General features: G+C 34.9%; 2 protein-coding genes across 8 annotated transcripts; one reads left to right on the plus strand and one right to left on the minus strand.

Annotated features, from left to right (window-relative positions):
- On the plus strand, positions 1–21,012 carry LOC116769442 (protein ECT2). 6 transcript variants are annotated; one of them, XM_032660557.2, is made up of 21 exons: positions 1–296; positions 2,532–2,614; positions 4,152–4,359; positions 9,433–9,568; positions 9,657–9,869; positions 10,075–10,218; positions 11,356–12,858; positions 13,159–13,290; positions 13,364–13,646; positions 13,711–13,826; positions 13,907–14,034; positions 14,142–14,312; positions 14,389–14,504; positions 14,575–14,735; positions 15,141–15,281; positions 15,567–15,696; positions 15,912–16,066; positions 16,453–16,563; positions 17,272–17,367; positions 19,181–19,327; positions 19,855–21,012. In XM_032660557.2, exons 2-21 carry the CDS (start codon positions 2,560–2,562, stop codon positions 19,966–19,968), a joined length of 4,260 nt encoding a protein of 1,419 aa, XP_032516448.2. In that variant the 5' UTR covers positions 1–296; positions 2,532–2,559; the 3' UTR covers positions 19,969–21,012. The 6 variants fall into 6 exon arrangements, with proteins under 6 accessions (XP_032516448.2, XP_032516432.2, XP_032516456.2 ...); XM_032660541.2 differs by lacking the exon at positions 2,532–2,614; XM_032660565.2 differs by lacking the exon at positions 2,532–2,614 and having other exon boundaries at positions 17,272–17,340.
- On the minus strand, positions 21,002–24,438 carry LOC116769488 (uncharacterized). 2 transcript variants are annotated; one of them, XM_032660597.2, is made up of 16 exons: positions 24,271–24,438; positions 24,007–24,187; positions 23,807–23,938; positions 23,601–23,727; positions 23,467–23,530; positions 23,245–23,366; positions 23,042–23,158; positions 22,846–22,975; positions 22,620–22,766; positions 22,463–22,553; positions 22,188–22,343; positions 22,046–22,109; positions 21,871–21,975; positions 21,718–21,790; positions 21,449–21,649; positions 21,002–21,263 (listed from the first exon to the last, which is right to left on the minus strand). In XM_032660597.2, the coding sequence occupies exons 1-16, from the start codon at positions 24,328–24,330 to the stop codon at positions 21,105–21,107; spliced, it is 1,929 nt and encodes a 642-aa protein (XP_032516488.2). In that variant the 5' UTR covers positions 24,331–24,438; the 3' UTR covers positions 21,002–21,104. The 2 variants fall into 2 exon arrangements, with proteins under 2 accessions (XP_032516488.2, XP_032516505.2); XM_032660614.2 differs by lacking the exon at positions 22,188–22,343.
- Between the last annotated feature and the right edge of the window lie 155 nt (positions 24,439–24,593).

Here is a 24,593-nt window from a genome sequence, read left to right on the forward strand (position 1 = left end):
ATCTGTTTAAATTTTCATTCAGCTTCACTTGTACCTACTCGCTTCGTTTACGTCGTGTTATTGAAAATTTTAGAGATGTTTTTGGATTGGACAGATCAACATTTTTTCAAAAAAGACATTACTTTAGAAAATGTGATGTGAATTGCTGTGTATAGTTTAGTGTTGTAAATAGTATTGTTATTTATGTGTTGTGATTGATATAACGAATCAGTGGTACGCCAAGATGGACGAAATGTCTAAGGGCATGTCACAAACAGGAAGCACCCCTGCAACTGACAAAAATGAAGAGATTGACGGTAATTTTTGAGTATCATTATTAGTAAGGATCTATATATATATTTTATTCGGCAATATAATTTTTTTACAACTTAATATTCATGTACTCCAGTGAACTCTTAAAAAAACCAAGAAGAAATTTTTAAATTTGTAAATAATATTAAAAGCTTATATAAATATTTGTTTCCATAAAGTATCATACTTAATAAAATATAAACCTAAAAAAAATTTATATCGGCTCCCAAGTCCTAACGACCATTGATTGTACGTTAATTTTTAAATATCGTTTTGCGTTATGTAATTTTGCTTAATTTATCGATTTTTGTATGTTAAAGAGTAAATAACGATTTTTTAAATCATTGATAAACCTAGCATTTGATTTCGTATCTATACATTACTAAAATTATATGGTTACTTTTCAACTATATTGCAAGGTTAATTAATTAATACAATAAACGATATTATTATTTTATAGTGGTTTTAAGTAACGAGATGTAGTCAATACAATATTTCTTATAAATGCTTGCTAATATATAAAAAATATCTTATAATAAATACACTTACAGCTAAATACAAAAGGAATAAAATTTTATTTTATTGTTTATTTCATAATTGTATAACAAATAGTTAACATTAATTAAATAAAAATATAAATATGCATTTTTTGGTCCAATTTCTTTTAGAAAACTGACTTTTTTTTAATAGATGCTATTTTGTTTGAATGAAATAAACAGGGAATCTGTTTTAAGTATTTAAAATGTCTTTTAAAGTAAAGGAATCATTTTATTCTGTCCTGTATTATTATGAGAGTAACATTCAATAAAAACTCAATATAATATCTACTATGATGGATACAACTTTGGAAAATAGCATGTATACTTAGGATTTTATTTGAATTATCCAATGTTTGAATAAAATTTAGTTATTGAGTATAAAATTATTTTTAAAATGTTTTAATGAATAAAAGACAGGTCATAATTTCTATAAATTGAGAAGAGCTCTATCATTGGTTGCTAATTTAATAGATATCTATTTTAAGGTTTTTTATAAATAATCTAAAAGTATCATTGTTTAAAAATGTTATCAAAAAATAAAAAACAACTAATGAGTTTTAATTCTCAATATTTTTACAATTTTTTATGTATAATGAAATCTCTCATATATCTTTGTTCCCCTGTTACTGATGTGAATACAAATCATCCTTTTGTTGATAAAGATTTTATGTTACTAAAGATTACAAATAAAAATCCCTGCAAAGGTTCAAACAATGTATTTCTATAGATATTATATGGATTCAATATATTTGGTACACTTTCAAGCTTAATCTTCACATTATTTATTTATTAAGGTTTTTTTTTTGTTAAAGATAGTACAGTTCAACATTATTCCACATCTCTCCTGCTGGTTACCTCCACATGGACATTCATTGTCATATCACAAAAGTACAGACTTTGTACTTATCTTTGCACTAAGACTTTAACTACTTCTGTAATTATTTCATATTCAGCAGTTTAGTGATGTCAGTCTCCATTTGATATGGATATCAAAAAAACATAACCAACACACACATAACATACAAACATAAAAATGGCTTGAGTTATTTATAATTGGTGATATTATATTGAAATCGTAATTAATTATAATTATATGGAAATATATAGTTCATTGCGTAATATTATGTTGATATAACACAATTTTTTGTTTCATTGCATACACATGATAAATTTTTTATTTCAAAATTTATAAATTTGCCTTCGAGGTTGTATGTAATAAAAATAAACATTCAGTTGATGGATGCATCCAAAATCTAGGTTCAATAAAATTATTACTAAGACAATATGGACTATATATTTTTCTACACATATATGCGTAATTTTATACTCTAGGGTAATGAAGTGAATTTGATTCTGAATACAATGGGTGATGAGAGTTTTAGAGATGTCATGTATGAAATACCATTAAAATAGTCATCTAAAGTATTAATAATATTGTAGTGTGTCACTACACGAAATGTATATTAATGTATCTGTGTGTTTGTTTTCATTATTTTTTAATAGGCAATTTTTTATTATAACATGTTTTTTGAATGACTCAAGCCATAAAATGAATTCTAAGAAATTGACAGTTTTTAGTAAAAAATATATATATAACTTATGTAGGTACTATTTTTGAATACAATACTTTTGTAACATACTTTCTTCAATCTCTAGATTAATTAATGGCCTGGCCTTGATTGACACGCACAGCTTTTGCAGATGGCGTAAAGCGTGGTTTTCGGCACGCATGCCAACCATGCTAGCGTTGGTAGAACAACTGCGGTCATACCTCGGTGGAGGATGTGAGTGCATGCATGAGCCGCATGTCCCATGATGCAATCTACCACCATTCATATTGATACAATAACCAATATTTTTACAATTCTACTTCTCGTTTGAGCTCAATGTAACTAAAAATTGCGTTCATAAATCATAAAATTTTCCGCAAAACATTTTGAAGGCTTTTATTTGAATGTTAGTTTCATTACAATATTACAGAAATATTGTCTTACCTTGAGAACATTGTCACAGACGTGTCTTAACTAAGGTATTAACTCTAATAATATTTTCAAACAAGCGTTCTTTTCTTTCGTATGATACTAAAATAGATTTCGTTTTTGTTTAATTTCTTACTTACAATGCTAAAAAATAAAAATACCAAAGAGACTGGGTACTGAGCGTTTTAAATTAATGAAGATTTCTTTTTTGAAACTTACAACATGTTCAATATATTATTAAAGTAGTATGATATGTCTTTCAATATAAATATATGTCATGTGTCGTTTATTCGGAGAGGTATCACAAAAGAAATTTATCTAGAAGTGAGTTTGGTGAGTGCCAAAAGTGGCGGGTGTTCCCTCTGCGGCACGCCGCCCGACTCACTCATGATTCAGCGGCCCTGAACTGTAAATGTGCCGCGGGAAAACGTCCGGAAAGGTCGTCACACACGCCACATTATTATTATTATTATTTTATAATGTAATTGTCTAACATTATGTAAATATATGATTGTTTGATCTTGAAATGTCTGCGGTGGTTCCAGAATGTTAGGCACTCGTGATTATTTAAATCAGTACGCTGTTTATTCATATAACATAAACGTGTTGATGTATAGAGTCTGTTTCAAGGAATCATCTATACTTTGCTTATTAATTATGGATCTTTCATAGACAGTACTACATTATTATATAAAATTCTTACGGCTAAAGTATTTTCAAATTTTAACTGTATGTACAAAAAATACTGTAAATTACTGAAGTAACTTAGACGAATCAAAACAACGATCTCCTTATCAGTTTCATTATATAAAAAAAACAACATTTCGGATATGTTTGAAAGATATGTATGTACCTATTAACTTGCAATATTGAACATAACGAAGTTTGCATCTTCTTGTAATGTATGAAAATTTAATTTGAAAACATTTTGTTTCTCCCCCAATCTGCTCTGACTTAATCAGATAAATCATTTTTATGACCTACGACTTCCTTATGCGAAAATGTAACCTTCTTTAGTATTTTGTACATAAACTTCTTTTTTTAGAGTACATTTTATGATTCCACAGCATTAACTTGTGCGTCATTTGGAGACCTCGTTCTACTCGTAACGCTTTGACTACTTATTTTGCAAACATTTTAACACTTTGATATGTGTATAGAAATAAGGCATATTTAACTGATTGTAGGTCGGATCGCGCTGTATAATGAATTCATGAATATTACATTTGAATTAGGTCCAATGCCTATCGTCATTATAATATCTTCCGTCTAACAGCAAACTTCCGGCTCTGCTGTAGGTGATTGACATTGCAATCGATGATGCCTTATTGATGGTTGTCAGGCTCGCCGACGCCGATGGTGTACGTGAATGAATCGTGCTTGGACTGCGAAAGAATACGGGAGGCCTGCGAGCGACTCGGAACCGTGGCGGTAGTCCGGAGTCCAGACGCTTTGCCCTCGCTCCAGCAGCCTCCATCTCCCGCAGCTTATCTTGTGACCGCGCCGTTTGACGGCGATCTCTTCGACGCTGCACACAAAGCGAAATATAGGTCAGTATATAATTAGTATATACTAATTACTACAAATCATTACGAATACTATCCTGCCGCTACTAACCTAACCTAAAACAGGTTCATTTAAGTATCCTTTACATTAATAATATATGGATTTAATCATCAAACCTTTATTCAAGTAGCGTTTATGGACGAATACATCGTCGTATTGAAGTGCTCTACAGATAAAAGTATAGAAACAAATGAATAACTACTGTCATATATTATGTACACATTAAATTAATTGTTAAACTGTTGAAATCTAGGGCTACATAAATTTTTAAATGAAAAATTCCAAAGGCATGTATTTTGAAATTAAAAAAAAACATCAGAGTCGTTGAGCTGTTTATATTGCGATGTAAGCCGTAAGGTAGCAAAGTAATTAAGTAACTAGGTCCTGCGTTGAATAATTTAACATTTCAATCTATTGCTACTTTGTGGTGCACATGAATTGAATAATTTGACATAGAAATGGTTCCTAGATCTATTATCGTATATTTTGTTAATAGCAATCTTTAATATTGGTCATATGAAATATATAAGCAGTACGTAATTCTAGACTTCACCATATAACTACAATTCAATATATTTCATATACATAACCTAAAATAAATTTTACTTTACACTATACATGATACGAAGCCAAGTTACGAATTCAATGATCATACGTAGAGCGCTTTCTATTACGAATGACGTTGCTATAACCACTCAATAGTTTTTAATTTTACAACACAAAGTATATTACATAATTTTAATTTAATTATGATTAAATATAAAAATTTATAATATATATATTTTTTTTTAACTCTTGGTACATAAATAAATAAATAAATTTTTAAATTTCTTTTCTTGTTTCTAACATGCGATACTTGTCATATGCTGTTTGTTCATTGTAAAACGAAATTAGGATTTTCCTACAGCTAAGAATCTAAAAATTTATTATCATTGAGGATGACATGCGATTTTAGAATGACCTTCCAAAAGAAAAACTACGCATAAAATAAATTAATTAATTTAAATTTAATTGTACAGGCATTAAAATTAATATAGTCTATTTATTGACCTATATTTTATTGTAATTAGAAATAGTTATTGTGTTTTTAGTTATTTTTTTATTTTAGCATTTTTTCATTATACTTGTTTTTTTTTTATTAATTGTGGCGTTTTTGTCTTTAATTTATTTTGTAACGTTTGAAACTTATACATTTAGGTATGTCAAACAATCTTCTTCATATTATATGTTGTTTAATGAACAAAGTTCAGATCCCTTACAAATAAAAATATTTGCTAGTGTTTTAACAATAATTTACTAGATAGATTTAAGAAATTGACAATTAAAAAAACTTCGCCACCAATGCATTTTGTAAACAATATGCCACCTAACGTTTATGACCCAAAGTAAGGACAGAAAACTAAGAGAAGACAATATGTTTATTTTAAAAGAATTTATTAAAAAAATGTAAAAAATATTTGCGCATTTGAATTCTATATACATGAGTCCATTAACTTTGACGACTGTGATAAAAGTGATCGTAATATGCAATTAAAAAATATTGGCACACCGCACCACGGCCGACTATCGCCGCACGTAACATTCAATAGTTTTTATATTTATTACATGGACAATCTGAACGTTGAACTTTGTCTGAAACGCTACGTTCCGATTTACGTACTAGATATTTGACATTCCTTTTTAATAATTTTGTTGAATATTAGCATACTGAAATGTTAAAATAGATTTTTTTTAATTATGTATTTCGTATTAAACTGGTATTGTACAAATCGTTAAAAAGAGTATCGGGAATCACGTTAGATTTAATAAATATAAGTGATTCGTAAAACGCTTCCACAGATACTGCAAATGCATATAATAAAATGTTTGTATAATGTGAGATGCTTCTTAAAATTATGATATCATTTAGTCATTATTACTGTTCAAGTCTGAGCTTTTGAGTTCGTACAAACTTTATCTTAGTAAGTACATCGGATACCTTCATTGTTCCGTATTATCATAAATACAAATTTAATGTATTTGTATATTGTTTCGAGCGGCCGCCGACGCCGACGCCGCGACGCTTGTTTGCTTGTCGAAAATTAATTTTGGATATCTACTTATTCCTTAACACTCCTGACTCACAACGTATACTCTGTGTAATAAATCATTGTTTACCATGAAGGTTTTCTCTATAGAAAGTATCTTGAAAACTATTTAGTAAATAAATTTGGCCAATCAGCTGACTTATTAATGAAATACATATATTCTTTTTAATTTTTAATAAAATTGTAATGGTATGAATTGTTCAAAGCTAGTTTAATTCAATTATGTTTTATGAAGTACATACAGACAATGATAATACACTTATATAAGATTATTACAAATAATAATATTGCAAACCATTCGTCATATTTACTATGAATTGCGGGAATTTTATTAATCTATAATGTTTTATGAATGAGAAGCTTGAAGATTAATGTCTTATCAAATTCATAGAAATCAATAATTCTATATAATATTATAGGTTTTCCGAAGATCCATAATGATATTCTTTATACTTCTTATGACCACGTGAATTACTCTCCCAAAAGAACCAACACATAAGTCACCTAAGAAACCGACAAAGATTTCATTATTTTGTGGTTGGGCGTAATACGGTAAATAAATTAAATGTTTATTACTTCAATTTTGGTACGATATAATCGTAATGACCTCGCACGGATATTAATTTTAAGCGAGTTATTAAACGATTAACAAAATTAAACAATCACCGTGACTTCTGGCGCCACGACACGCGAACTGTTTAAAACGGCATCACCCTGAAACGGCTGGGGATGTTTATACCTTCGAATAATAATAATAATAATAAAAAAAGTTATCTCGGTGAGTGTGTTTCACGGAAAGATGTAAATAAAGGCCGGGTGTAGGTGTGGGCGGCAAGCGGCTGTGATGCGTGTTCGACTCGGAGCGTTCGTCGTAGCGCGAGGGTCGCCCTTGCGACCGTGCGACTTGCTATTTTCGGCCTTACATTCCTCGCGGCTGTTTTTCGATCTAACGTGAAACGAATTACTCGTGCGCTGTTTAGAGCTTTTGTTTCATTATCGATAGCTTATCTACTGTTGGTGATTAATTTATAGATGAGACTTTACATCAATGACTGTGTTCGGAGCTAGTAACATAGTGTGAGTGTTAAAGGAAGGCCAAACAATGTATCACAGTGCCAATGAATGTAACCGATGTGTCACCAGCGAACGGAACCCACGTCGGACTAGTATCTGATTGAAAACTTTAACGTAACTAGTGCTCACAGTTTGAATTAACAGAAATGGGTCCGACTAGGTTACCACCGACACCTGAAGAGGAAGAACCTCCTCAACATCTTTCCACAGACGCAAAAACGTCAGACAAAGATCCAGCTAAATATGAAATGTAAGTTTGAACTATAGAAATGCACATGCATATTGAACGATTGAATTCCGTGAGATGTATTCTCATACCAGACGTCTCATAAACTTAATAAAAGTTATAGACTTTTCGGTTATATTGATATTATATAGCATAAACAGATCTAAGGTCTAGACATTGAGTTTTATTCGTTTTCGGGATACACTATGAATAGCAGTTCCAAGAATCGCTGATAAGCTTTCAATGAAATGTTTAAGTCTCATTTGATCACGTACCAAACTGATACAATCATGTGACATGTTTAATAGTAACAGACTATAAACCTAATTTAATCTGTCAGTTTGCTTACATTACACGTTCCACGGAATTTGAATCGTCAGAACTATTTCTATCGTATTTGCCCGCTGTGTTGGTATCCTGACCAGTTGTGACGCTGTCTACGTCACACGAACCCGCTCCAAGACAGCTATAACATCGGCACTGGCGACAGCTTAGCGGACATTACGGATGCTGAAACTAATCAATAAAACAGTGTAATGACAAATATGAAACCTCTTTCATATATATGTGATACATTTTCCTATTTATTGTTTATATATATAAATTGTGCTGAATGTTTTCCGGCCACGTCTCTGATAATAATTAAAATATACATCAATGAAAATATCCAACATGAAATCTTTATGCTAAATATAATGCGTTTGGTGTATTTTTAGTTCTTTGATTTAGAGTTCCATTCTTCCGGTTCTGGCCGGAAATCGTTTGTTAAAGACAAACAAATATACGAATCCGCCGTGTATAGCGTTCGAGTCGTATTCTATTCTTGTTTCCTCGATCCGAGTCACAAGTGCTTCTATGTAATTGGTCGGGAATGATTAATGAGGTAGAATTTATATGTAAACGTTTTAGTGTTCACATTCCATGTGTCTTACTGCTGGCTTTCACTGATTTAAATAAACATGTGTTTCGTTAACTCTTTCCAGTATAGCATTCTTCAGTTAAAAGTGATGGTAATATTTTAATAACATTATAATTATTCTATCTACTATATTTGCTAAAGTATGACGTATTCAATGTTGTTCTACAAATTATGTAAATGATTGTACTTGTAGTCTTTAACCAGTTCGTTACATTTATATAATAGAAGAAATTTCATAGAATAGACAAAATTTAATTAAAAAAATAAAGTAATCCGACAGCAAATCTACAACACTAACTAAAATCGAAAGCCTTAAAATGTAACGAAAAAAGTAATTACATCTGTTTAATATTTGTAAACAGTATTTCTTTGCAGTCGGTACCTTTTGAACGAACTTTAGTAAACGGACGCGTAATCGCAGAAAACTCGGTTGTGTCTAATACATGACTTGTATGTTGAGATGTAAGGATGTAGAATGAAATGATATGTAATTCTTATCAGACATAAAAAAAAACTTTTCCTTAACATTTATGCTGTCGGTGATTATGAAGCTTGTAATTTGTAAATAGAATTTGGCACTTTATTAATCTGTTAAGAAATATTTCTTGGCAGTTTTTATTAACCTTTACTATAATCTTCTGGTGCAGAACAGACCATTGTGGATACTTTGTTTGAATATAGCTAAATGTATGTTAATATTTTTTCCCCCCGTAAATATTAATTAATCATATGTGTGTTTCTATGTGTGCAGGGTACTGGGTCCAACGGCGGTGCTACAGCTTGCTGAGCGAGATGAGCCCTCGCCGGCCAACTCGCGGCCGCTATACTCGCTTGCGATGCGAGGGGCTGTTATATGCTTCTCGGGATTTCGACAAAAAGATGAACTTGTTAGTTAAACAAACATAATCATGTTTATATAAGTTTTTTCAAGTTTTTCAAATAGCATATTTAATGTCCAATCCATTACTATTCCAGACGTACCTGATAACGTTGATACATTATATGGGCGGTTCTATACGTAAAGACATGTCTAGTAAAGTGACGCACCTCATAGCCGCTTCGGCCACTGGTGATAAGTATCGCTATGCGGCCGGGTTCGGGCTGCCGGTGTTGGCGAGGTCGTGGGTCGACGCCTGCTGGGAGAGGCGAGACAACCCCGCCTGCATCGCCACCGATGAGGCCTTCATCGTAAGAATCAAAATTATTTGGCACTTGAGTGATGCTTGGATATTGTTAATAAGACGTTTAACATACGTTCATGCGACTCTCATGAGATTTATTTTTTTATATATATTTTACAGAAGTTACATATAATATATAACTGATTTTAAAAAGTGGTCTTACGTCAGTCTCCTGAGCGGAAACGATATTTGAAAAATATTTCGTCTTGTAGAAAGAACACAAGCTGAGGGTGTTCGCGGGTGCTCGCGTTTGTTTCGTCGGCTTCCCTGAGGACGAGACACAGCATATGGCGGAGGTGCTCGCGAGTAACGGTGGTACCACCTGCGCCCTCGACCACCCAGACTGTACACACGTTGTGAGTAACTGTCATCGTTATAAATATAACGAACCTATTTATTATGCGTCTCGAACATAAGACAACCTTACGGTCCATATGATTTTGTTGCGTTAGGAGCAGAGGGGACATGTATTCGTAATGCGTTTGACAATCTATAACTCCCAGGCTAACAAATAATAAGTCAATGAGTGTAATGTAGATAAACATCATACCATTTTTTTTTGTTTGTAAACGTTTATTCGGAGAGCGTTTACCTCAAAATTATTTACATTCCATTTTATTTATACACTACATGGCACATTACTCACTATTCGAAACGATATGAAAACAGCATGCACCTAGTTATACTTTAGAACTCAGACCACGTGTAGTTTAGATATTCTTGTAGACTTTACATGTTGGGTAGCTGTCCTTAGTTTTATTTATTTACAGCTTCTTAAGTAGAGGTGTAGAAGAGCGTTGATACAAACGTTATTTGTTAATCAATTCACATGCAAATATCGAACAAACCAATACCGTATGTTTATGAAATATTTCCTTTTCCTTCATTACGTAAGTGTTATTTTCATACAGAACGTAATTGTATAATATGTCTAGTGCGAAACTGCAAACACCGCGTGTAGCCACATCCCTTCCGCACGACGCGAAGTCAACCCATTTGCCTTTGATATTGTTTTTTTTACCAGCTATACACGGCTTCCATCATTGCTTCAGATCTTTTAATGACTATTTCATGTCAGAGCTTATTTATATTGATAAACATTCCACTGAGTCATAACATTAGTATACGGTATTGTACTGTTTGTTTACATTTGTCATTTCACAGCCACATTTTGTTCTGTAACGTATTTTTCATTTGCTTTTATATTCACGTTGTAACCCGCTTTGATGAATGGTTGTAGGTGTATAGTGTCATCCCCTTCACTCTTCATATTCTTTTTATTATCTATTATTAAGACATTGTAGAAAAATCATTTACAGAATAAAAAAGCAAATTACAATAAATGTTCGACGTTCAAATAACAAATGTTAGAATACCCGCTTCTCTGTGTCTAACAAATTTCTATCACAATAGTTAAAAAAAACCGTTGTGCATGTCTGTATATGGAATGGCTTCATGACATCATTGCGTGGTGTGTTTCACACATGTTTCAGGTAATGGCCAATGGGGAGACTTTCGGTCGTTCGCTTGTCCTATCACCTCACCTGAACACTCCCAATAATTCCGCAAAGCCTTCCCGCTCTCCACCGAACCGTTCCCAAACCACTCCAAAGAGCTCACTCTACCGTAGGCTATCGGCACGACTCTCGGGCCGCCGCGCTAGTACGAACGAACCCAACGAAGAAAATACTCGAGACTATAGAGAAAAGAGCTTACAAGATATGAGAGACAGTATTAGAAACAGTATTAGTGATAGGAAGGATAGATCTCACTCTGAAGATATCAGTATTCATAACGTAGAGAAATCATATTTAGATGATATGTGTCCCAACATCCACGATAAGAGTAGTTGCCACGTTGAACTGCGTAAGCACAAGAGTAGCGATAAAGAAAATAAATATGTATCCCAAATAATACAAGGCAGTGGAAAAAATAACAGTAAAGATAAAAGAGAAGTGTTCAGAAATAAGTCTATCAACGTTTTCAACATGGTAGATTGTCTCACAGAGACAGGTTCTCTGAGATCATCTCTTACCAAGAGTCTTTGTGATCTGGATCCTAAAGACGAACCGGGATTTGCCTTACCAGCTGCGGGCGATAAGGAACTGCAGCAGTCCAATACAACAATATCCTCTGGTAAAAAAAGAAGTCGAAACTCTACTGATTCCAATTTCCAAATAAGCATTATTGACGGCAACAACCTGTCTCCGGACAAATGTGAAGACTTAAATTGGAAGTCTATAAAAAGGTTGAAAATTAAAGATTCATTCAAATTTAAAACAAGACCCACTATATTCAAAAAGACGAAAAAAGAATCAGTGTCGAAAGCATCCGGGGATATTACTGTAGAGCCCGTAAGTCCAGAGAGCATGAAGCCAACAGATCCGGCGGGGGAATTCGTCGCCTCTACATCATCTCCTATTCGAGAATACGATAATGCTTCTGTGTCTTCACTAAACATAAGCAAACAATCTGGATTTTTCGACATATCCTTCGCCTCTATAAGAAGCTCCAAAACCGTAAAGTCCGCATCAAAATTGCGAAGAAGCGTAAAATCATTTACAGCTTCCTTCAGAAGCGAAAGAAAAAAGAAATATGAAAAAAGAGCTGAGAGGAACACAGTGGAAGTAGATCCCAGTCACCTGCCGCCCGAGCTCAAAAACGTTTCAACACCAAAGAGAGATCTCGACGACATACACTTCGATATATCTCCCGTGCAAGTAGACACAGTGGACAGCACAGACATGAGAACGCCGGTAACAAACAACCAGGACGTAGACGAGCTGGACGATTCTAGTGTTTTTAAAACGCCGCATAGCGTCTGGCTCCGGGCCCACCGGCACTCCCCGTGCGGTGGTCCGGAGACCAGCTCGCGCGGCGGCCCCGTCCCCCGCCCCTCCCCCGCGCCGTCTCCGCGCCGCACCGAGCCTCGCCCCGAGACGACCCCCACTCGAGACGCTCGTGCCTTGTCTCAATGCCATGGACTATCGCTGCCGGTACTAACCCCATTTAATTACACTACTAAATTATTAGATTAAGCTTGTCGCGCCATAGACATTACAAAGGTTCGTCGTTATGTAAAAGAGATTTTAATAGCCTCGGAGGTGTCTGTTCTCTTCGATGGTTCTTCGCTGTTATGCTTGCATGTTACATCGAATGTGTAGGTGCTTACAAACCGTGCACAGGAAGGTCCTAAGATATCATGTATTGAATATAGGATGTCATATATACTAGACATGTAACCGTTAGCTCGCTCTGTATCGTGCGGAGTTGTTACTCATAATATTTTTGTATAGGTGGTGGACGAGCATAATACAGTATTAGCACCAGAATGTTCCCCGCGAGTCCACGTCGTCAAGGCGGAGTGGTTCTGGGCGTCGGTACAAAACGAAGAAGCTCAAGATGAGAGAGAATATCTTTTCAAAGACGTAAGTATTTTTTTACTTACGATACGATTTATGAAGTCACATAATATGATCTGCAATTGGACAAAACCCTTAGTACTTAGAAGAGGCGTCTGCACGATGGTCGACGATCGGTGTCGCGGGGAGTGCGAGTGGTACTAGTGGATCGTGTACCGCTGCGGCGTCGTCAGGAGAGGAGGCGGGACCGGTAGCGACTGGCACGCCGGCAGCGCTGCAACGTCTCCGTAAGCGCAAACTACGAGGAGGCGATGCTGCGCTACATAAACGACGATCCTCGGTCGGTGATGCCGTTCTGCTCAGCCTGTCCGGGAATCTACTGGACTGCACGACCTCTCCTGACGGGAAACAGTTGCTCGAAGGTATATAACCGTCTATAGGATCACATTTTATATTGTTTTATGCTGACGATAAACATTCTTATAGAATCAGAAGTACCCGATAATGTGGTGCGAAAATTAATGTCACCCCGACAACAAGTCTTTATGGAATTGCTTCAGACGGAGTCAAATTACGTGGGGATTTTACACACTATAGTTAACGTGAGTTGGTAACATGAACTAACATTTACATTTTTGATTTTTTTAAGACTCAAAATAAGATAGCGTTTCTTTTTTCTCAGATGTTTAAACAACCTTTAGAAGAAATGGCCGAAGATGACTGTAGTAATGGGAAAAATCAGTCGCTGCTCAATAACACAGAACTTAAAATTATTTTTGGAAATTTACCCCCTATTTATGAATTACACCAGTAAGTTATAATACGTCCTCAATTAGAAAACTTCCTCGAACAACTTATACGTAATGTAAAGTAATAATAATTGGTCCATAACTAATAAATGATGCATTTACAATCAGACGTATGTTGGAGGACCTTCGTTCGGCGCAGGCCAACTGGAGTGAGGAGGTGAGCATCGGTCGCCTCGTCAGGAGGTACACACCCGATATGGTAAAGGCCTACCCTCCGTTCGTCAACTTCTTCGAGAACACTAAAGAGATGCTGCAACAGTGCGATCGTGAGAACCCAAGGTATATAAACTCAATTTACTTAGCGTGACTATATAAGACAAAACCTAATATTAAATTTATCCTTGTATCGCTTCAGATTTCATGCATTCCTGAAAATCTGTCAGACGAAACCTGAATGCGGTCGACAGAGTTTGCAGGAACTTTTAATACGGCCAGTGCAGCGGTTACCGAGCATAAGTCTACTGTTGGACGGTAAGAAAACGACAGCCTGTCTTAATGAGAACCAAATACATATAACTATAACCATATCCTACCGTTGTAGATATTCTGAAGCACACTCATAAGAGTAATCCGGACCACGCGGCGCTGGTGTCAGCGCTGGCGGGGCTGAGGGAGGTCATGTCGCACATCAACGAGGACAAGCGGAAGACGGAGGGACAACTACAGATGTTTGACATCTACAACGATATCGACCAATGCCCGGTACGACACGTGCTCATTTATAAACATTCCTTATGACCGTTCCCGTTAAGTTGTATATAAGAGATATTACTATTAATAATAAAGCAGAGATTTTTGATTCGATGTGTTAGGAATGTAAAAACATTTTAGATCTACTTTCTTTTCCTCAACGACAAGACAGGCAGAAAGAGGCGTTTTCCAAACAAACATATATATATATATAGTCATTTTCCAAACAAACATATATATATATATATATAGATATAAGTAAGTGTCGTTATGACAACGTGACCACTAAAAGTATATAGATAGACAAATATTTTTCAGTTCCAGTATTAAATTGAATTGAGACAGCTACGCTCACTACTTAATTTTTATTAATGTACTCATTACAAGTGTCTATAGTGATTTATAAAATATCACCAGGCTCACCTCGTGTCGTCTCATCGTTCGTTCGTGTCTCGGTGTGAGGTCGTTGAACTGTCAAAGGAACTCTCAGGTCGAGGGGACCATCTTGTGCTCTTCCTCTTCACAGACACGATGGAAGTTTGCAAAAAACGATCTAAGGTAAGAACTGTGACTAACGTAACCGATTTAAAAAAAACATTGGACTATCTTATACGACACAAATTAATCGGTGGCTGTCCCACTATTTAGTATAAAGTCAACGTTATTCTATGATATGCAAGTAAAAGATTTCTTTAAATTTAATAAAAATATTTTGTCAAAACGCTTGTTTTATTTTAAAACTGTATGTTATCTTAATCATTGCTAGTTGATAAGTTGATGCTTGTTTTATATTATTTTTGCCAAAATAATATAACAAATATGATATCACCGAATACTTTACAGGCTTTTAACACTAAAAGTCCTACAAACGGTACGGGCACGATGCGGATTGGTTCCAGTAAGCCGTACAGACACATCTCGCTCATGCCGCTGAGCACGGTGAAGAGAGTCGTCGATATAAGGGAGGCGGAAGGTTGGTACACACAGTTAGCAGAATGGAATTTTGACATTATTTTTACTCAAATTCAGAAGGTTCGTTGAATATAAACGTTAAGAATGATGTTGTTCTATACAATATAGCTATTGCTGTATGAACTAAAAGCTACGTACAAAAAGGTTATGAGAAGCAGCTTACTGCGTTTAAGATATATTACAAACAATGAACTGTTTGAACATCTGTGCTTCCAGATTGTCACAACGTGTTCGCACTCATGTGTCGCAGCAACCAGGAGCTGAAGGAGAAGCTGTACTCGTTCATGATCACGGACGAGACGGTCGACAAGACGCACTTCCTCCGACAGCTGTGCCGGCAGATGGCCAACACTGTCTGCAAGGCTGACGCTGTGAGCTTTATTATGATTATTTAACTCATCATATGTTTCTAATGACACGCTACTGTTTAGACGAGATATCGTCTGCTCGTCATCACGGTTGTTGCCAAGTAACCGAAACGCCGGAAGTGTGTAGTATTAAACACAAAAAATAAGGAATAGTAATCCGAAAACATTAGTTTCATTTATATATTAAGGACCGTTTCAAGACCCTTTCCGGAGTAATTTTTATCTTTCCGCTGTGAATATGTAATGAAAATATTTTGAACCCTTTGAATACCACCCTAAAAGTGAGTCTATGGTTTTGCTATGATGCGTCAGACACTGGTAGTTAAACTCTCATTAGGATATCGTCCAAAATCAATTTCACTATCGTGAATACTGCTTGTTTGTTCCAGGATAAATTCCTCGCGTGTCTGGAGTCCCATCAGCTGGACATCGACACGAGTGATCTCGCCTTGAGCACACTCTCCAAAGTCTCCAAATTCGCGGCTCGCACCAGAATAAAGGTATGAATAATGACTGACAACTAAATACAAATGCAATATATTTAAGACAGTTCATATCCCTACTTACAAGTTCATGTGAATTTTTTTATTATCCTTAACTATAATTTCAACCTCACCTAGGTATATTTTCTTTAATTTAAATATAATCTATACTATGTAAAAAAGTATCGTCGGATAGATTTTGGAAGCATGCGTTTATTTAATCATTATAGTATATAATATGTATGTAGCTTAGCTTTATAAAGAGTAACAATAAATAACAACGCCGGTAAGTGTTGGTATACTATGTTACTAAGGCATGAAGGACCGGTGTCGAAAACATGTTGTACAGATACGGTGGTTAATGATTACTATTCAATAGATGCTCTGTATATACTTCTTAATTACAGGAAGAGGCCATCGGAATGCCTTTGAACAAGTAGTCTTTTTTTTATTTTAGAATATAATTAAATCATGTGTTATAATTTAATGTACATTAGCTGAGCTGAGACAGAATTCAATAAATACATAGAACGACGCTCGTGCCGCTGTCCGCTTAATGCGTATGGAATATTAAAACTTAAGTTATCGTATCCAAGCGGACAGTGTCGCGAACGCCGTTTGGTAAAGAGCACACGATATACAATATACTGTCACTACTTGACCGTCCCGAGTGGTAGCGGACGGCAGGTAGTGGTAGCGCGGTGGTCTGGCACGTGTGTGTTGTAGCTGGAGGCGCTGGCGGGACTGGGCGGCTGGCTGCGCGCCGAACCGGGACCAGCCTTGATAGACACATGGGTATTGCGCGCTCACTTACTCGCACAGGTCTGATGCCACGCCACCACCCACCACCTCGCCCCACCACCGCCACCGCCACCATATAACACCGCTTATAAATAAATCACAATATTTTCATTATCATTACTCGGGGTGAAGTGCTAGTGTTTCTCGGGCCCTTCATTAGCAGGACGTCCCTCATTATGTGTTCGTGTCCAGTATTGAACCTGTTTGTTTTATTGAAATTGTTACCGAAAATTTCATTATTTGTATATAAAATAAGAGAGAAATGGTTGTATAGTAATAACTCAATTGAGTTTTTGAAGTTTGACTAAAATATGTCGTTTTGGAAACCGGAAATATTAAATAATATTTCAGAACGAGCCTCGTACTTCGTAGAGGGTTAAACATATTTTTATTGGATATATACCTAGACTTCAAGCACGTGCTTAAATAAAGTTTGTACTTACGAGTATATGTAGGAAAATCATGTTTATAATTTCAGAACTTAGCCAATGTTACAGTGTAGGTTTTAATGAACAGAAAATCGTATTAGGAATAAGAATTAAATAATTGACGAAATTATTACACTTCATTGACTATTTAAATTAACTTCCTGCTTTAGTGTTTCATATAAAAATTAAATACTGAGAAAAGCGTAAAATTATTTCACATTTAATTTGTATTTGAAACAATAAATCAGGAAGTTAATTTAAAAGTATTCAGAAAGATAACCTAGGACAAATATAGTTTTAAAGGTTGATAGTGGAAAGTATTTTTTTAATGACCATGTTGAAAATTATTGATTACAGTTTTATTAAAAAGGTTATTTTTTTTTTGGAAATGATATGACGAATATAATTTATAAAAATTTATTAATTCACTACTCGTGAATGGCACGATGGCTTAATTGACTAAGCAACTGGAACGTTACATCTCGGGAGTCACAGGTTGCAATTTTAAAGTTATTAATTTTTATATATATGTATATATAATTTAAAGTATTATTTTAAAACAACATAAATTATTTTAAACGAATATTTTCATATCAATTTGGTATCATTTTTCACTTGGTAAATAGAAATTTAAAATGCTATAATTATTGTTAGTCTAATAACATCGATAAGCAGTTGTTTATTAAATTACAACCTTTCAAATAAATAAATAAATGAATATGAAGGTGCTCGTAACATTTAATGCGTCGTTACACTCAAATAACGATCATTGGAATAACGGTAATGAGTTCATACAATTTGTACCCTTGCCGCAAGTTTGTATAGTCAAATTAAATACATAGTTTCAACTGGGAACTTAATAAATATTAATATACCTTGATACTAGTGGCGGATGTGTGTGTCTTGACGATGCAATCTCATGATAAGGGCACAGATGCTTCGCTTGTTCAGTCATTGGTGACATAACATTGTGAGCGTGCTATACCTAAGGTGGTTGGCTTGTAACGTACCGTTAAAATACATAATAATTATTTTTATTTCGGGAAAACATCAACTAATTCATCTGGTGTTGTGGATTATTAATTTAACAGATTAAAAATTATATATATAATTTACTTATACCTTGGCTGTATTCCTTTCTTTATGTTAACTATACAAATTGTTGTTTACATAAAATGAGGTTTTAATACAGAATGAATATTATAATATAACGTTCGTTTTGTATGTAATATATATGAGCTAACATTGTTAGAGACCAAAAATATACTGGACCTCTAATTTTCTTGGCTGGTTTTTGTAGAGTAACTTAGTAAATTCCTTGTGTTTAAACTTGTGTATGCGTGTGTAGTTTCCTTACTAAATCGTATATAAATATGTATATTTATGATACATGTATATGTACACAGGTCGGACGAGCTCTGTCCTTCAACAAGACTCCTTCCAAGCTGAAGAGGGCCATGTCGTCTATGATCCCCCCCCTCGGATCGACCTCCAACCTGACGCCGGCCTCACAGCTCGCACAGATGAGACTCGCCAGTTGTAATAACATTAATGTTAGTAACCTTGACATGGTATTCAGTCTGTATTGTGTGTGTACAAAAGTGTTCGATATGAAATTCAAAACCAAATAAAAACATGATATTCACATACACTTTGAATCTTTTAATTTGTTACCATCGTTTTGATTATCATTAAACGAATCATTATTATTTTAAAATGTTTAATCAAAGACGAGTCACTACGTTTTATTTCATGACTCTTATTTATCTTATTCGTGTCTCTAAAGCGTTACGAAGCAAATGATTTTGAAAAGACTATTAATATCTATTAATTAATTCATGATTATATTGGACATTGTATGAAATAACATTTTAGTAAATATGAGTGAGCTTATTTGTAACAAAATATTAGGCCTCATAGAATTGCGATATTTTTTTTTAATTTAACGTGCACTGCGCTCCATTCATGAGAAGAAATTTTAATTTCCTTAATATATTATTAGATGATAACGGTACATTATGAATCGAACGTTCTATTTATCTAACCATATGTTATTGTTCCAACTTGTATGTTATTTCAGGAGATGGGTACGAGTGGGTCGGGCGGCGGGGAGGCGGCTGTGCTAGTGGCGCCGCTGTCCGTGCAGCCCACGCGCAAGGCGACGGGCGCCGCCGCCGCTCTCAGGCGCTTCTGACGGCGGTCGCTCTGACGAACCACGCAGTGACTCGGACATGTATAACTCATAGACTTGTCTCTTCGGCCGAGCCGATATGTGATTTACCTTGTTCTTTTGTAACGGAAGTGCCTTGTGATTTTATAGAAACGAAATCGGGAGAGGACAGCATCGGATCGTTGAAGCCTCGAATGTTTTGGATCGAATATTATTATTTAGTTTAGTGATCGAGGACGCGATGCGATCCTTCGAGCTGTGTAACTACAAACCAAATGAATGTCAAACACGAAGTCGTAACTCGTACGGCCTCGACTCGTTTCGATACTTTTAATATTTAGTGTTTCGTCTCCACTGTACCGGCGGCGCGTTACGCTCAGCCGGTTTTGGGATCTGTGTAATATCTTGAATAATTTAATCGGATATTTAAGAAAATTTTGTGTCGCATAGTAATTATTGATATTATAAAATAGTGTCCAGTAATATGTACATATTGTGATATTTTAATTTAATCGTTTAATAGTCGTCGTAGGTTAGTGTAGTGTTGTTGTATCTATAACCTACCATTATCCGTCTGCTATTGTTAATAAGCGCTCCTAATATTTCGCTCTGTCGCTTTAAATGGACCTTTTAATGATACGGTGGGTAGCGTTATAGTTATATTTTATTAACAATCAAGTTTTATTTAATAATTGCCAGTGTTTTGAAAAACAAAAATTGCGTAAATTATATAGATATTGTAATTTTTATAACTAACATGTATAATAGCTGCCAGATATTGTAATAAGACACACCAAAAGAATCAAAAGGAGTAGAATGTAAATATGATATTTAAACGGAACGCTACCTGGCGTATTATGTATTTTAATAATATTTAATTTGCGACAGAATGTTGCTTGTTTTACCACAACACGCCCGGGCGACGAGCACCGGGCGGTGTAAACACATTTTACCAAAAAGCTCAATAGCTGCGACGCGCACTTTCGTTAATACAATGTGTACGCATGTCAATGTACAAAGGTCTATAGGTATTTATAAATGATTGAAAGAATAAACGTTTATTTTCAATCACTGGCTTTTTAATTTCTGACAACCGTTCACTAAGACACGAACAAAACATTGCAGTGACTGATTTGTTAAAGTTCGTGATGGAATCCCCTCTACTTGTGTCTCCTGGCTCGCCAGAAGACCACAGCGTTCCTCGCGGCGCGCAGCGGTCCGGCGATGACCACGGCCACCAATGCTGCCGCCGCATACGCCAACGACATCTTCGGCAATTCCGCCACGAACACAACGCTCAGCTTTATTATTAACGTAACCTGCAGTAGACACATATAAATCATATTATATCAGCTACGACCACATACGTCGCTTTTTTGTGTAGCTTAAATTAATATCAAAGTTAATTTATGCTCTCTTCCTTATTCTTTCTGACCAACTCTACGGATTTAGGTCGATTTTTATTAACTAAGATTATAAATAATAATTGAACACATATCCTCACCAAAGTTATAATAGGGATAATTTGCCACTGTGTGTCTATTCTGGAGGAGCACGCGTTTTCCTCGGTCGCTATATTCATGTCCGACACAAAATCCCGACCGCGGTAAACGTAAAGGATCGCCACCAGTTCCAATATGCAAACGAATGGCGTTGATATTCCTGTCATTAAGGCATCCACGCTTTCTAGCAACGCAACTCCACCCTAATAATAATAACAGACGATCTCATCTAACAATCCTTTTTTTATAATACCCTACTTAATATACTTACACTTGTAGCAAAAAGAAAGCTTAGACCCATACATGTAAGTATTATTCCAGCTACTACAACCTGTTCAGCGAATCTGCCGCATAAAATAACTGTAGGTTTTTATGTAAAATAATCTTTATTAGTTTGCCATTACTACACCAAATATATACTTACACCAACTTTACTTTGTATTCGAAAATTATATGTAAAGATGTTTTAAGAAGCACATAAGCAACAGCCATATAAGAAAATGTAAGTCCACTAAAAATAGCTACAGAGCTGAAACAAATTTACTATTTACTAAATAAAAACAAAAAATAAAATACAATGAATAGTTGAAAGCTCTTACGCCGCATGTGAATAGCCATTAATCAAAATGCATTTAGAGTACATTGGAATTATCCATAAAGTACCTTAAACAGACATAAGCAATACTAATATTAGGAAGTAAAAATAAATTTCTAGTTTTTTTTTGTGTGTTAAAGTTATACTTTCGCGCATATCATAACCATTCTTGTTGTTTGGCTGAATGTTATCGACTATTGCACATATAGCAGCGCCACTTGAGTGTAGTCCTGTCATCAATAGAAGTAAGCCACTGTGCCATACGTTCTCACCGTTTAAATGCGGGTCTATATGGCCGGTAGCTTGGACAATAAATAAACTTGATTAATCCTTTGACAACATATAATAATTTTATTAGCTACTCTCTTGAGACACAGCTACACATTTTATTATAATTAAAAAAAAACTATTCAAGCAATACCGTAATGGTTTAAGCCCTTCCCATGAATAAGCTCAGTACCAACACCAGCAGAGTGTATATATACTGCTACTTCAAATGCATCCGCCAAACCCTGGTTAAATGTTATGTAATAATGTAGTAACCAATAATTAAATTAAAGATGAATCCGATAACATACAGCTAAAATTTCCTTTCCTCCAATTCTAAAAGTTTTACGCATAAGTTTAGGCAAGGCTAACAGATGTGTTGTAGAAGTAATAATAAGTACTACGACCCATAACCAAGGGATGACTATTAGCCAAGTTTGCACGTTATTAAATATTAACTGAAAAAATATACAGATTAAAATAAAGTAACTTATTAACTCTTGCTACTAAATTACGTAATTGTCTGTATCATCTTACTCTCTTATGAGCTATACGCTCCCATATCATCAATAACCATAAACATATCCATACTACAATTAAAGCTATCATTAAGGTTATATTGAAATGACCGAAATAATAGTCTTCGCGAAATAAAACCACCTCCACACTGAAAAAAGTAATTAATTATTATATACTTTAAAATTATGAATAAAGTCTTAAAATGTGTGCTTACTAAAAAAAGTTGTATGCCGGAGTGCTATACAGAATTGGATATCCGATAGTATAGCTTTCGTTGCATATTTCTATTTTGTGGTGATAATTTTTTCGTGTTGTATGTTTTAGTATCGGTCTGGACAATCAATTCTTGGGTTATAATAAATGTTGATAGAAATAAACTAGATCTATTAAACACTATTCCCACTTAGGAATACTTGCCTTTTTCTTTTCGATTTTAATTTACTCGCATTTCTCCATGCAAAATCACGGATTCCAACCGTTACAGCTTCATTGTGTATTTCTTCCTCTTCTGTACCAGCCGTCACCAAAGAAAATCTTGACTAAAATGTAAAAGAAACAATTTTACATTATTCTTGGTAGTTTTAATTGCAAAACATTTATATATTTAGATAAATCAAATTGTTGCATTTTTCTACTTACTTCTCTTAACATTCGAAGGGATATATCTTTTTGTATTGGGTCATACGGCCTAAGATCAAAATCCCTGTAAATAAATTTTACGTTCAGTTAAAAAACCTGGTATTACTTGTTAAATATACCTATGTTATGCTTACCTGCAGTAACTAAATGGAAGTTTTGAATCACTGACGGAATATACGACGTATATGGCACATATTGCTGCCATTGTACAACATATAATGGCCCGCACCAAAGCGTTTATGCATATCGCTATACCAAGACCTGAAATTTGACAATGAAGGAATAACGAAATCCTTTATATAATAGAATACTGCATTTACGTTCAGATCAAATATTTAACCTTCAAACATTGGTAAAATCCGGAACGCACGACCGGGTCCACTAATACTCCATTGACCAAGATACACCTCAAAGTGACGCAAGGGATTGGCAAGCGTCACCGTAGCCAGGATATGGAATAATATGAAAACAACTAAGCGACCATTGTGTTTCTCAATTTATAAAAAAAAAATTCAACAATGAGTCTGGTGGAATACATACAGACGCCGCCAGTAAGAGCGGACGCAGTCACTCGGCAATGCATCGTTAGGAAAGTCCCAAGTATGAGAGCTCCAAATCGCAGTTTCTTCCGACCCTGGATACCACTCAAGCCGTCTCCACCGGATGCGTTGTCCATGCCCGGGATGTGTGTAGTCGACCATACTTCGGACCATTGACTTTGCTACAACGTATCCACTTATAATTGTGACCACCATACTGACACACGTAATTCGTAACTACATATATGTAAATTTAGGTAATTACCGCATCTCTGTTATCGAATGTAAGTATAGTCTCCACAGAAACTGGGTTACGGGTAGCCATGATTTTTATATAGTACCATTAAAAACACAGAATTTTTTAATCCATGTTATGAAAAGTATCAAAAACTTTAATGACGACTGTAAATATTGCCAACATTACACGAATAGATATTGACACTATAAGTTTTTTCTAAAGAGTTTATGTAGTAATACATAAAGAAAGATTTTGTTAAAATATAATAGTCCAAGATCCCAGGGTCAGACAGACCAGAACTTACTTATTTTCTGATGAACGAAACATATATAATAAAAATCACAAAAAAT

The sequence above is a fragment of the Danaus plexippus genome (genome assembly GCF_018135715.1).
Source record: "Danaus plexippus chromosome 3 unlocalized genomic scaffold, MEX_DaPlex mxdp_30, whole genome shotgun sequence".
NCBI lineage: Eukaryota > Metazoa > Arthropoda > Insecta > Lepidoptera > Nymphalidae > Danaus > Danaus plexippus.

Bases quoted from the DNA above. Each gene is read 5' to 3' on its own strand.
- LOC116769442 (XM_032660541.2), top strand. From the start codon at position 224: ATGGACGAAATGTCTAAGGGCATGTCACAAACAGGAAGCACCCCTGCA. The intron at 12,859-13,158 runs GTACTAACCCCA...ATTTTTGTATAG, and splicing joins GCCATGGACTATCGCTGCCG to GTGGTGGACGAGCATAATAC. The intron at 15,697-15,911 runs GTTGGTACACAC...CTGTGCTTCCAG, and splicing joins CGATATAAGGGAGGCGGAAG to ATTGTCACAACGTGTTCGCA.
- LOC116769488 (XM_032660597.2), bottom strand. From the start codon at position 24,330: ATGGCTACCCGTAACCCAGTTTCTGTGGAGACTATACTTACATTCGAT. The intron at 23,728-23,806 runs GTTAAATATTTG...GTCAAATTTCAG, and splicing joins GATTTTACCAATGTTTGAAG to GTCTTGGTATAGCGATATGC. The intron at 22,344-22,462 runs GTATTGCTTGAA...TTATTGTCCAAG, and splicing joins GAAGGGCTTAAACCATTACG to CTACCGGCCATATAGACCCG.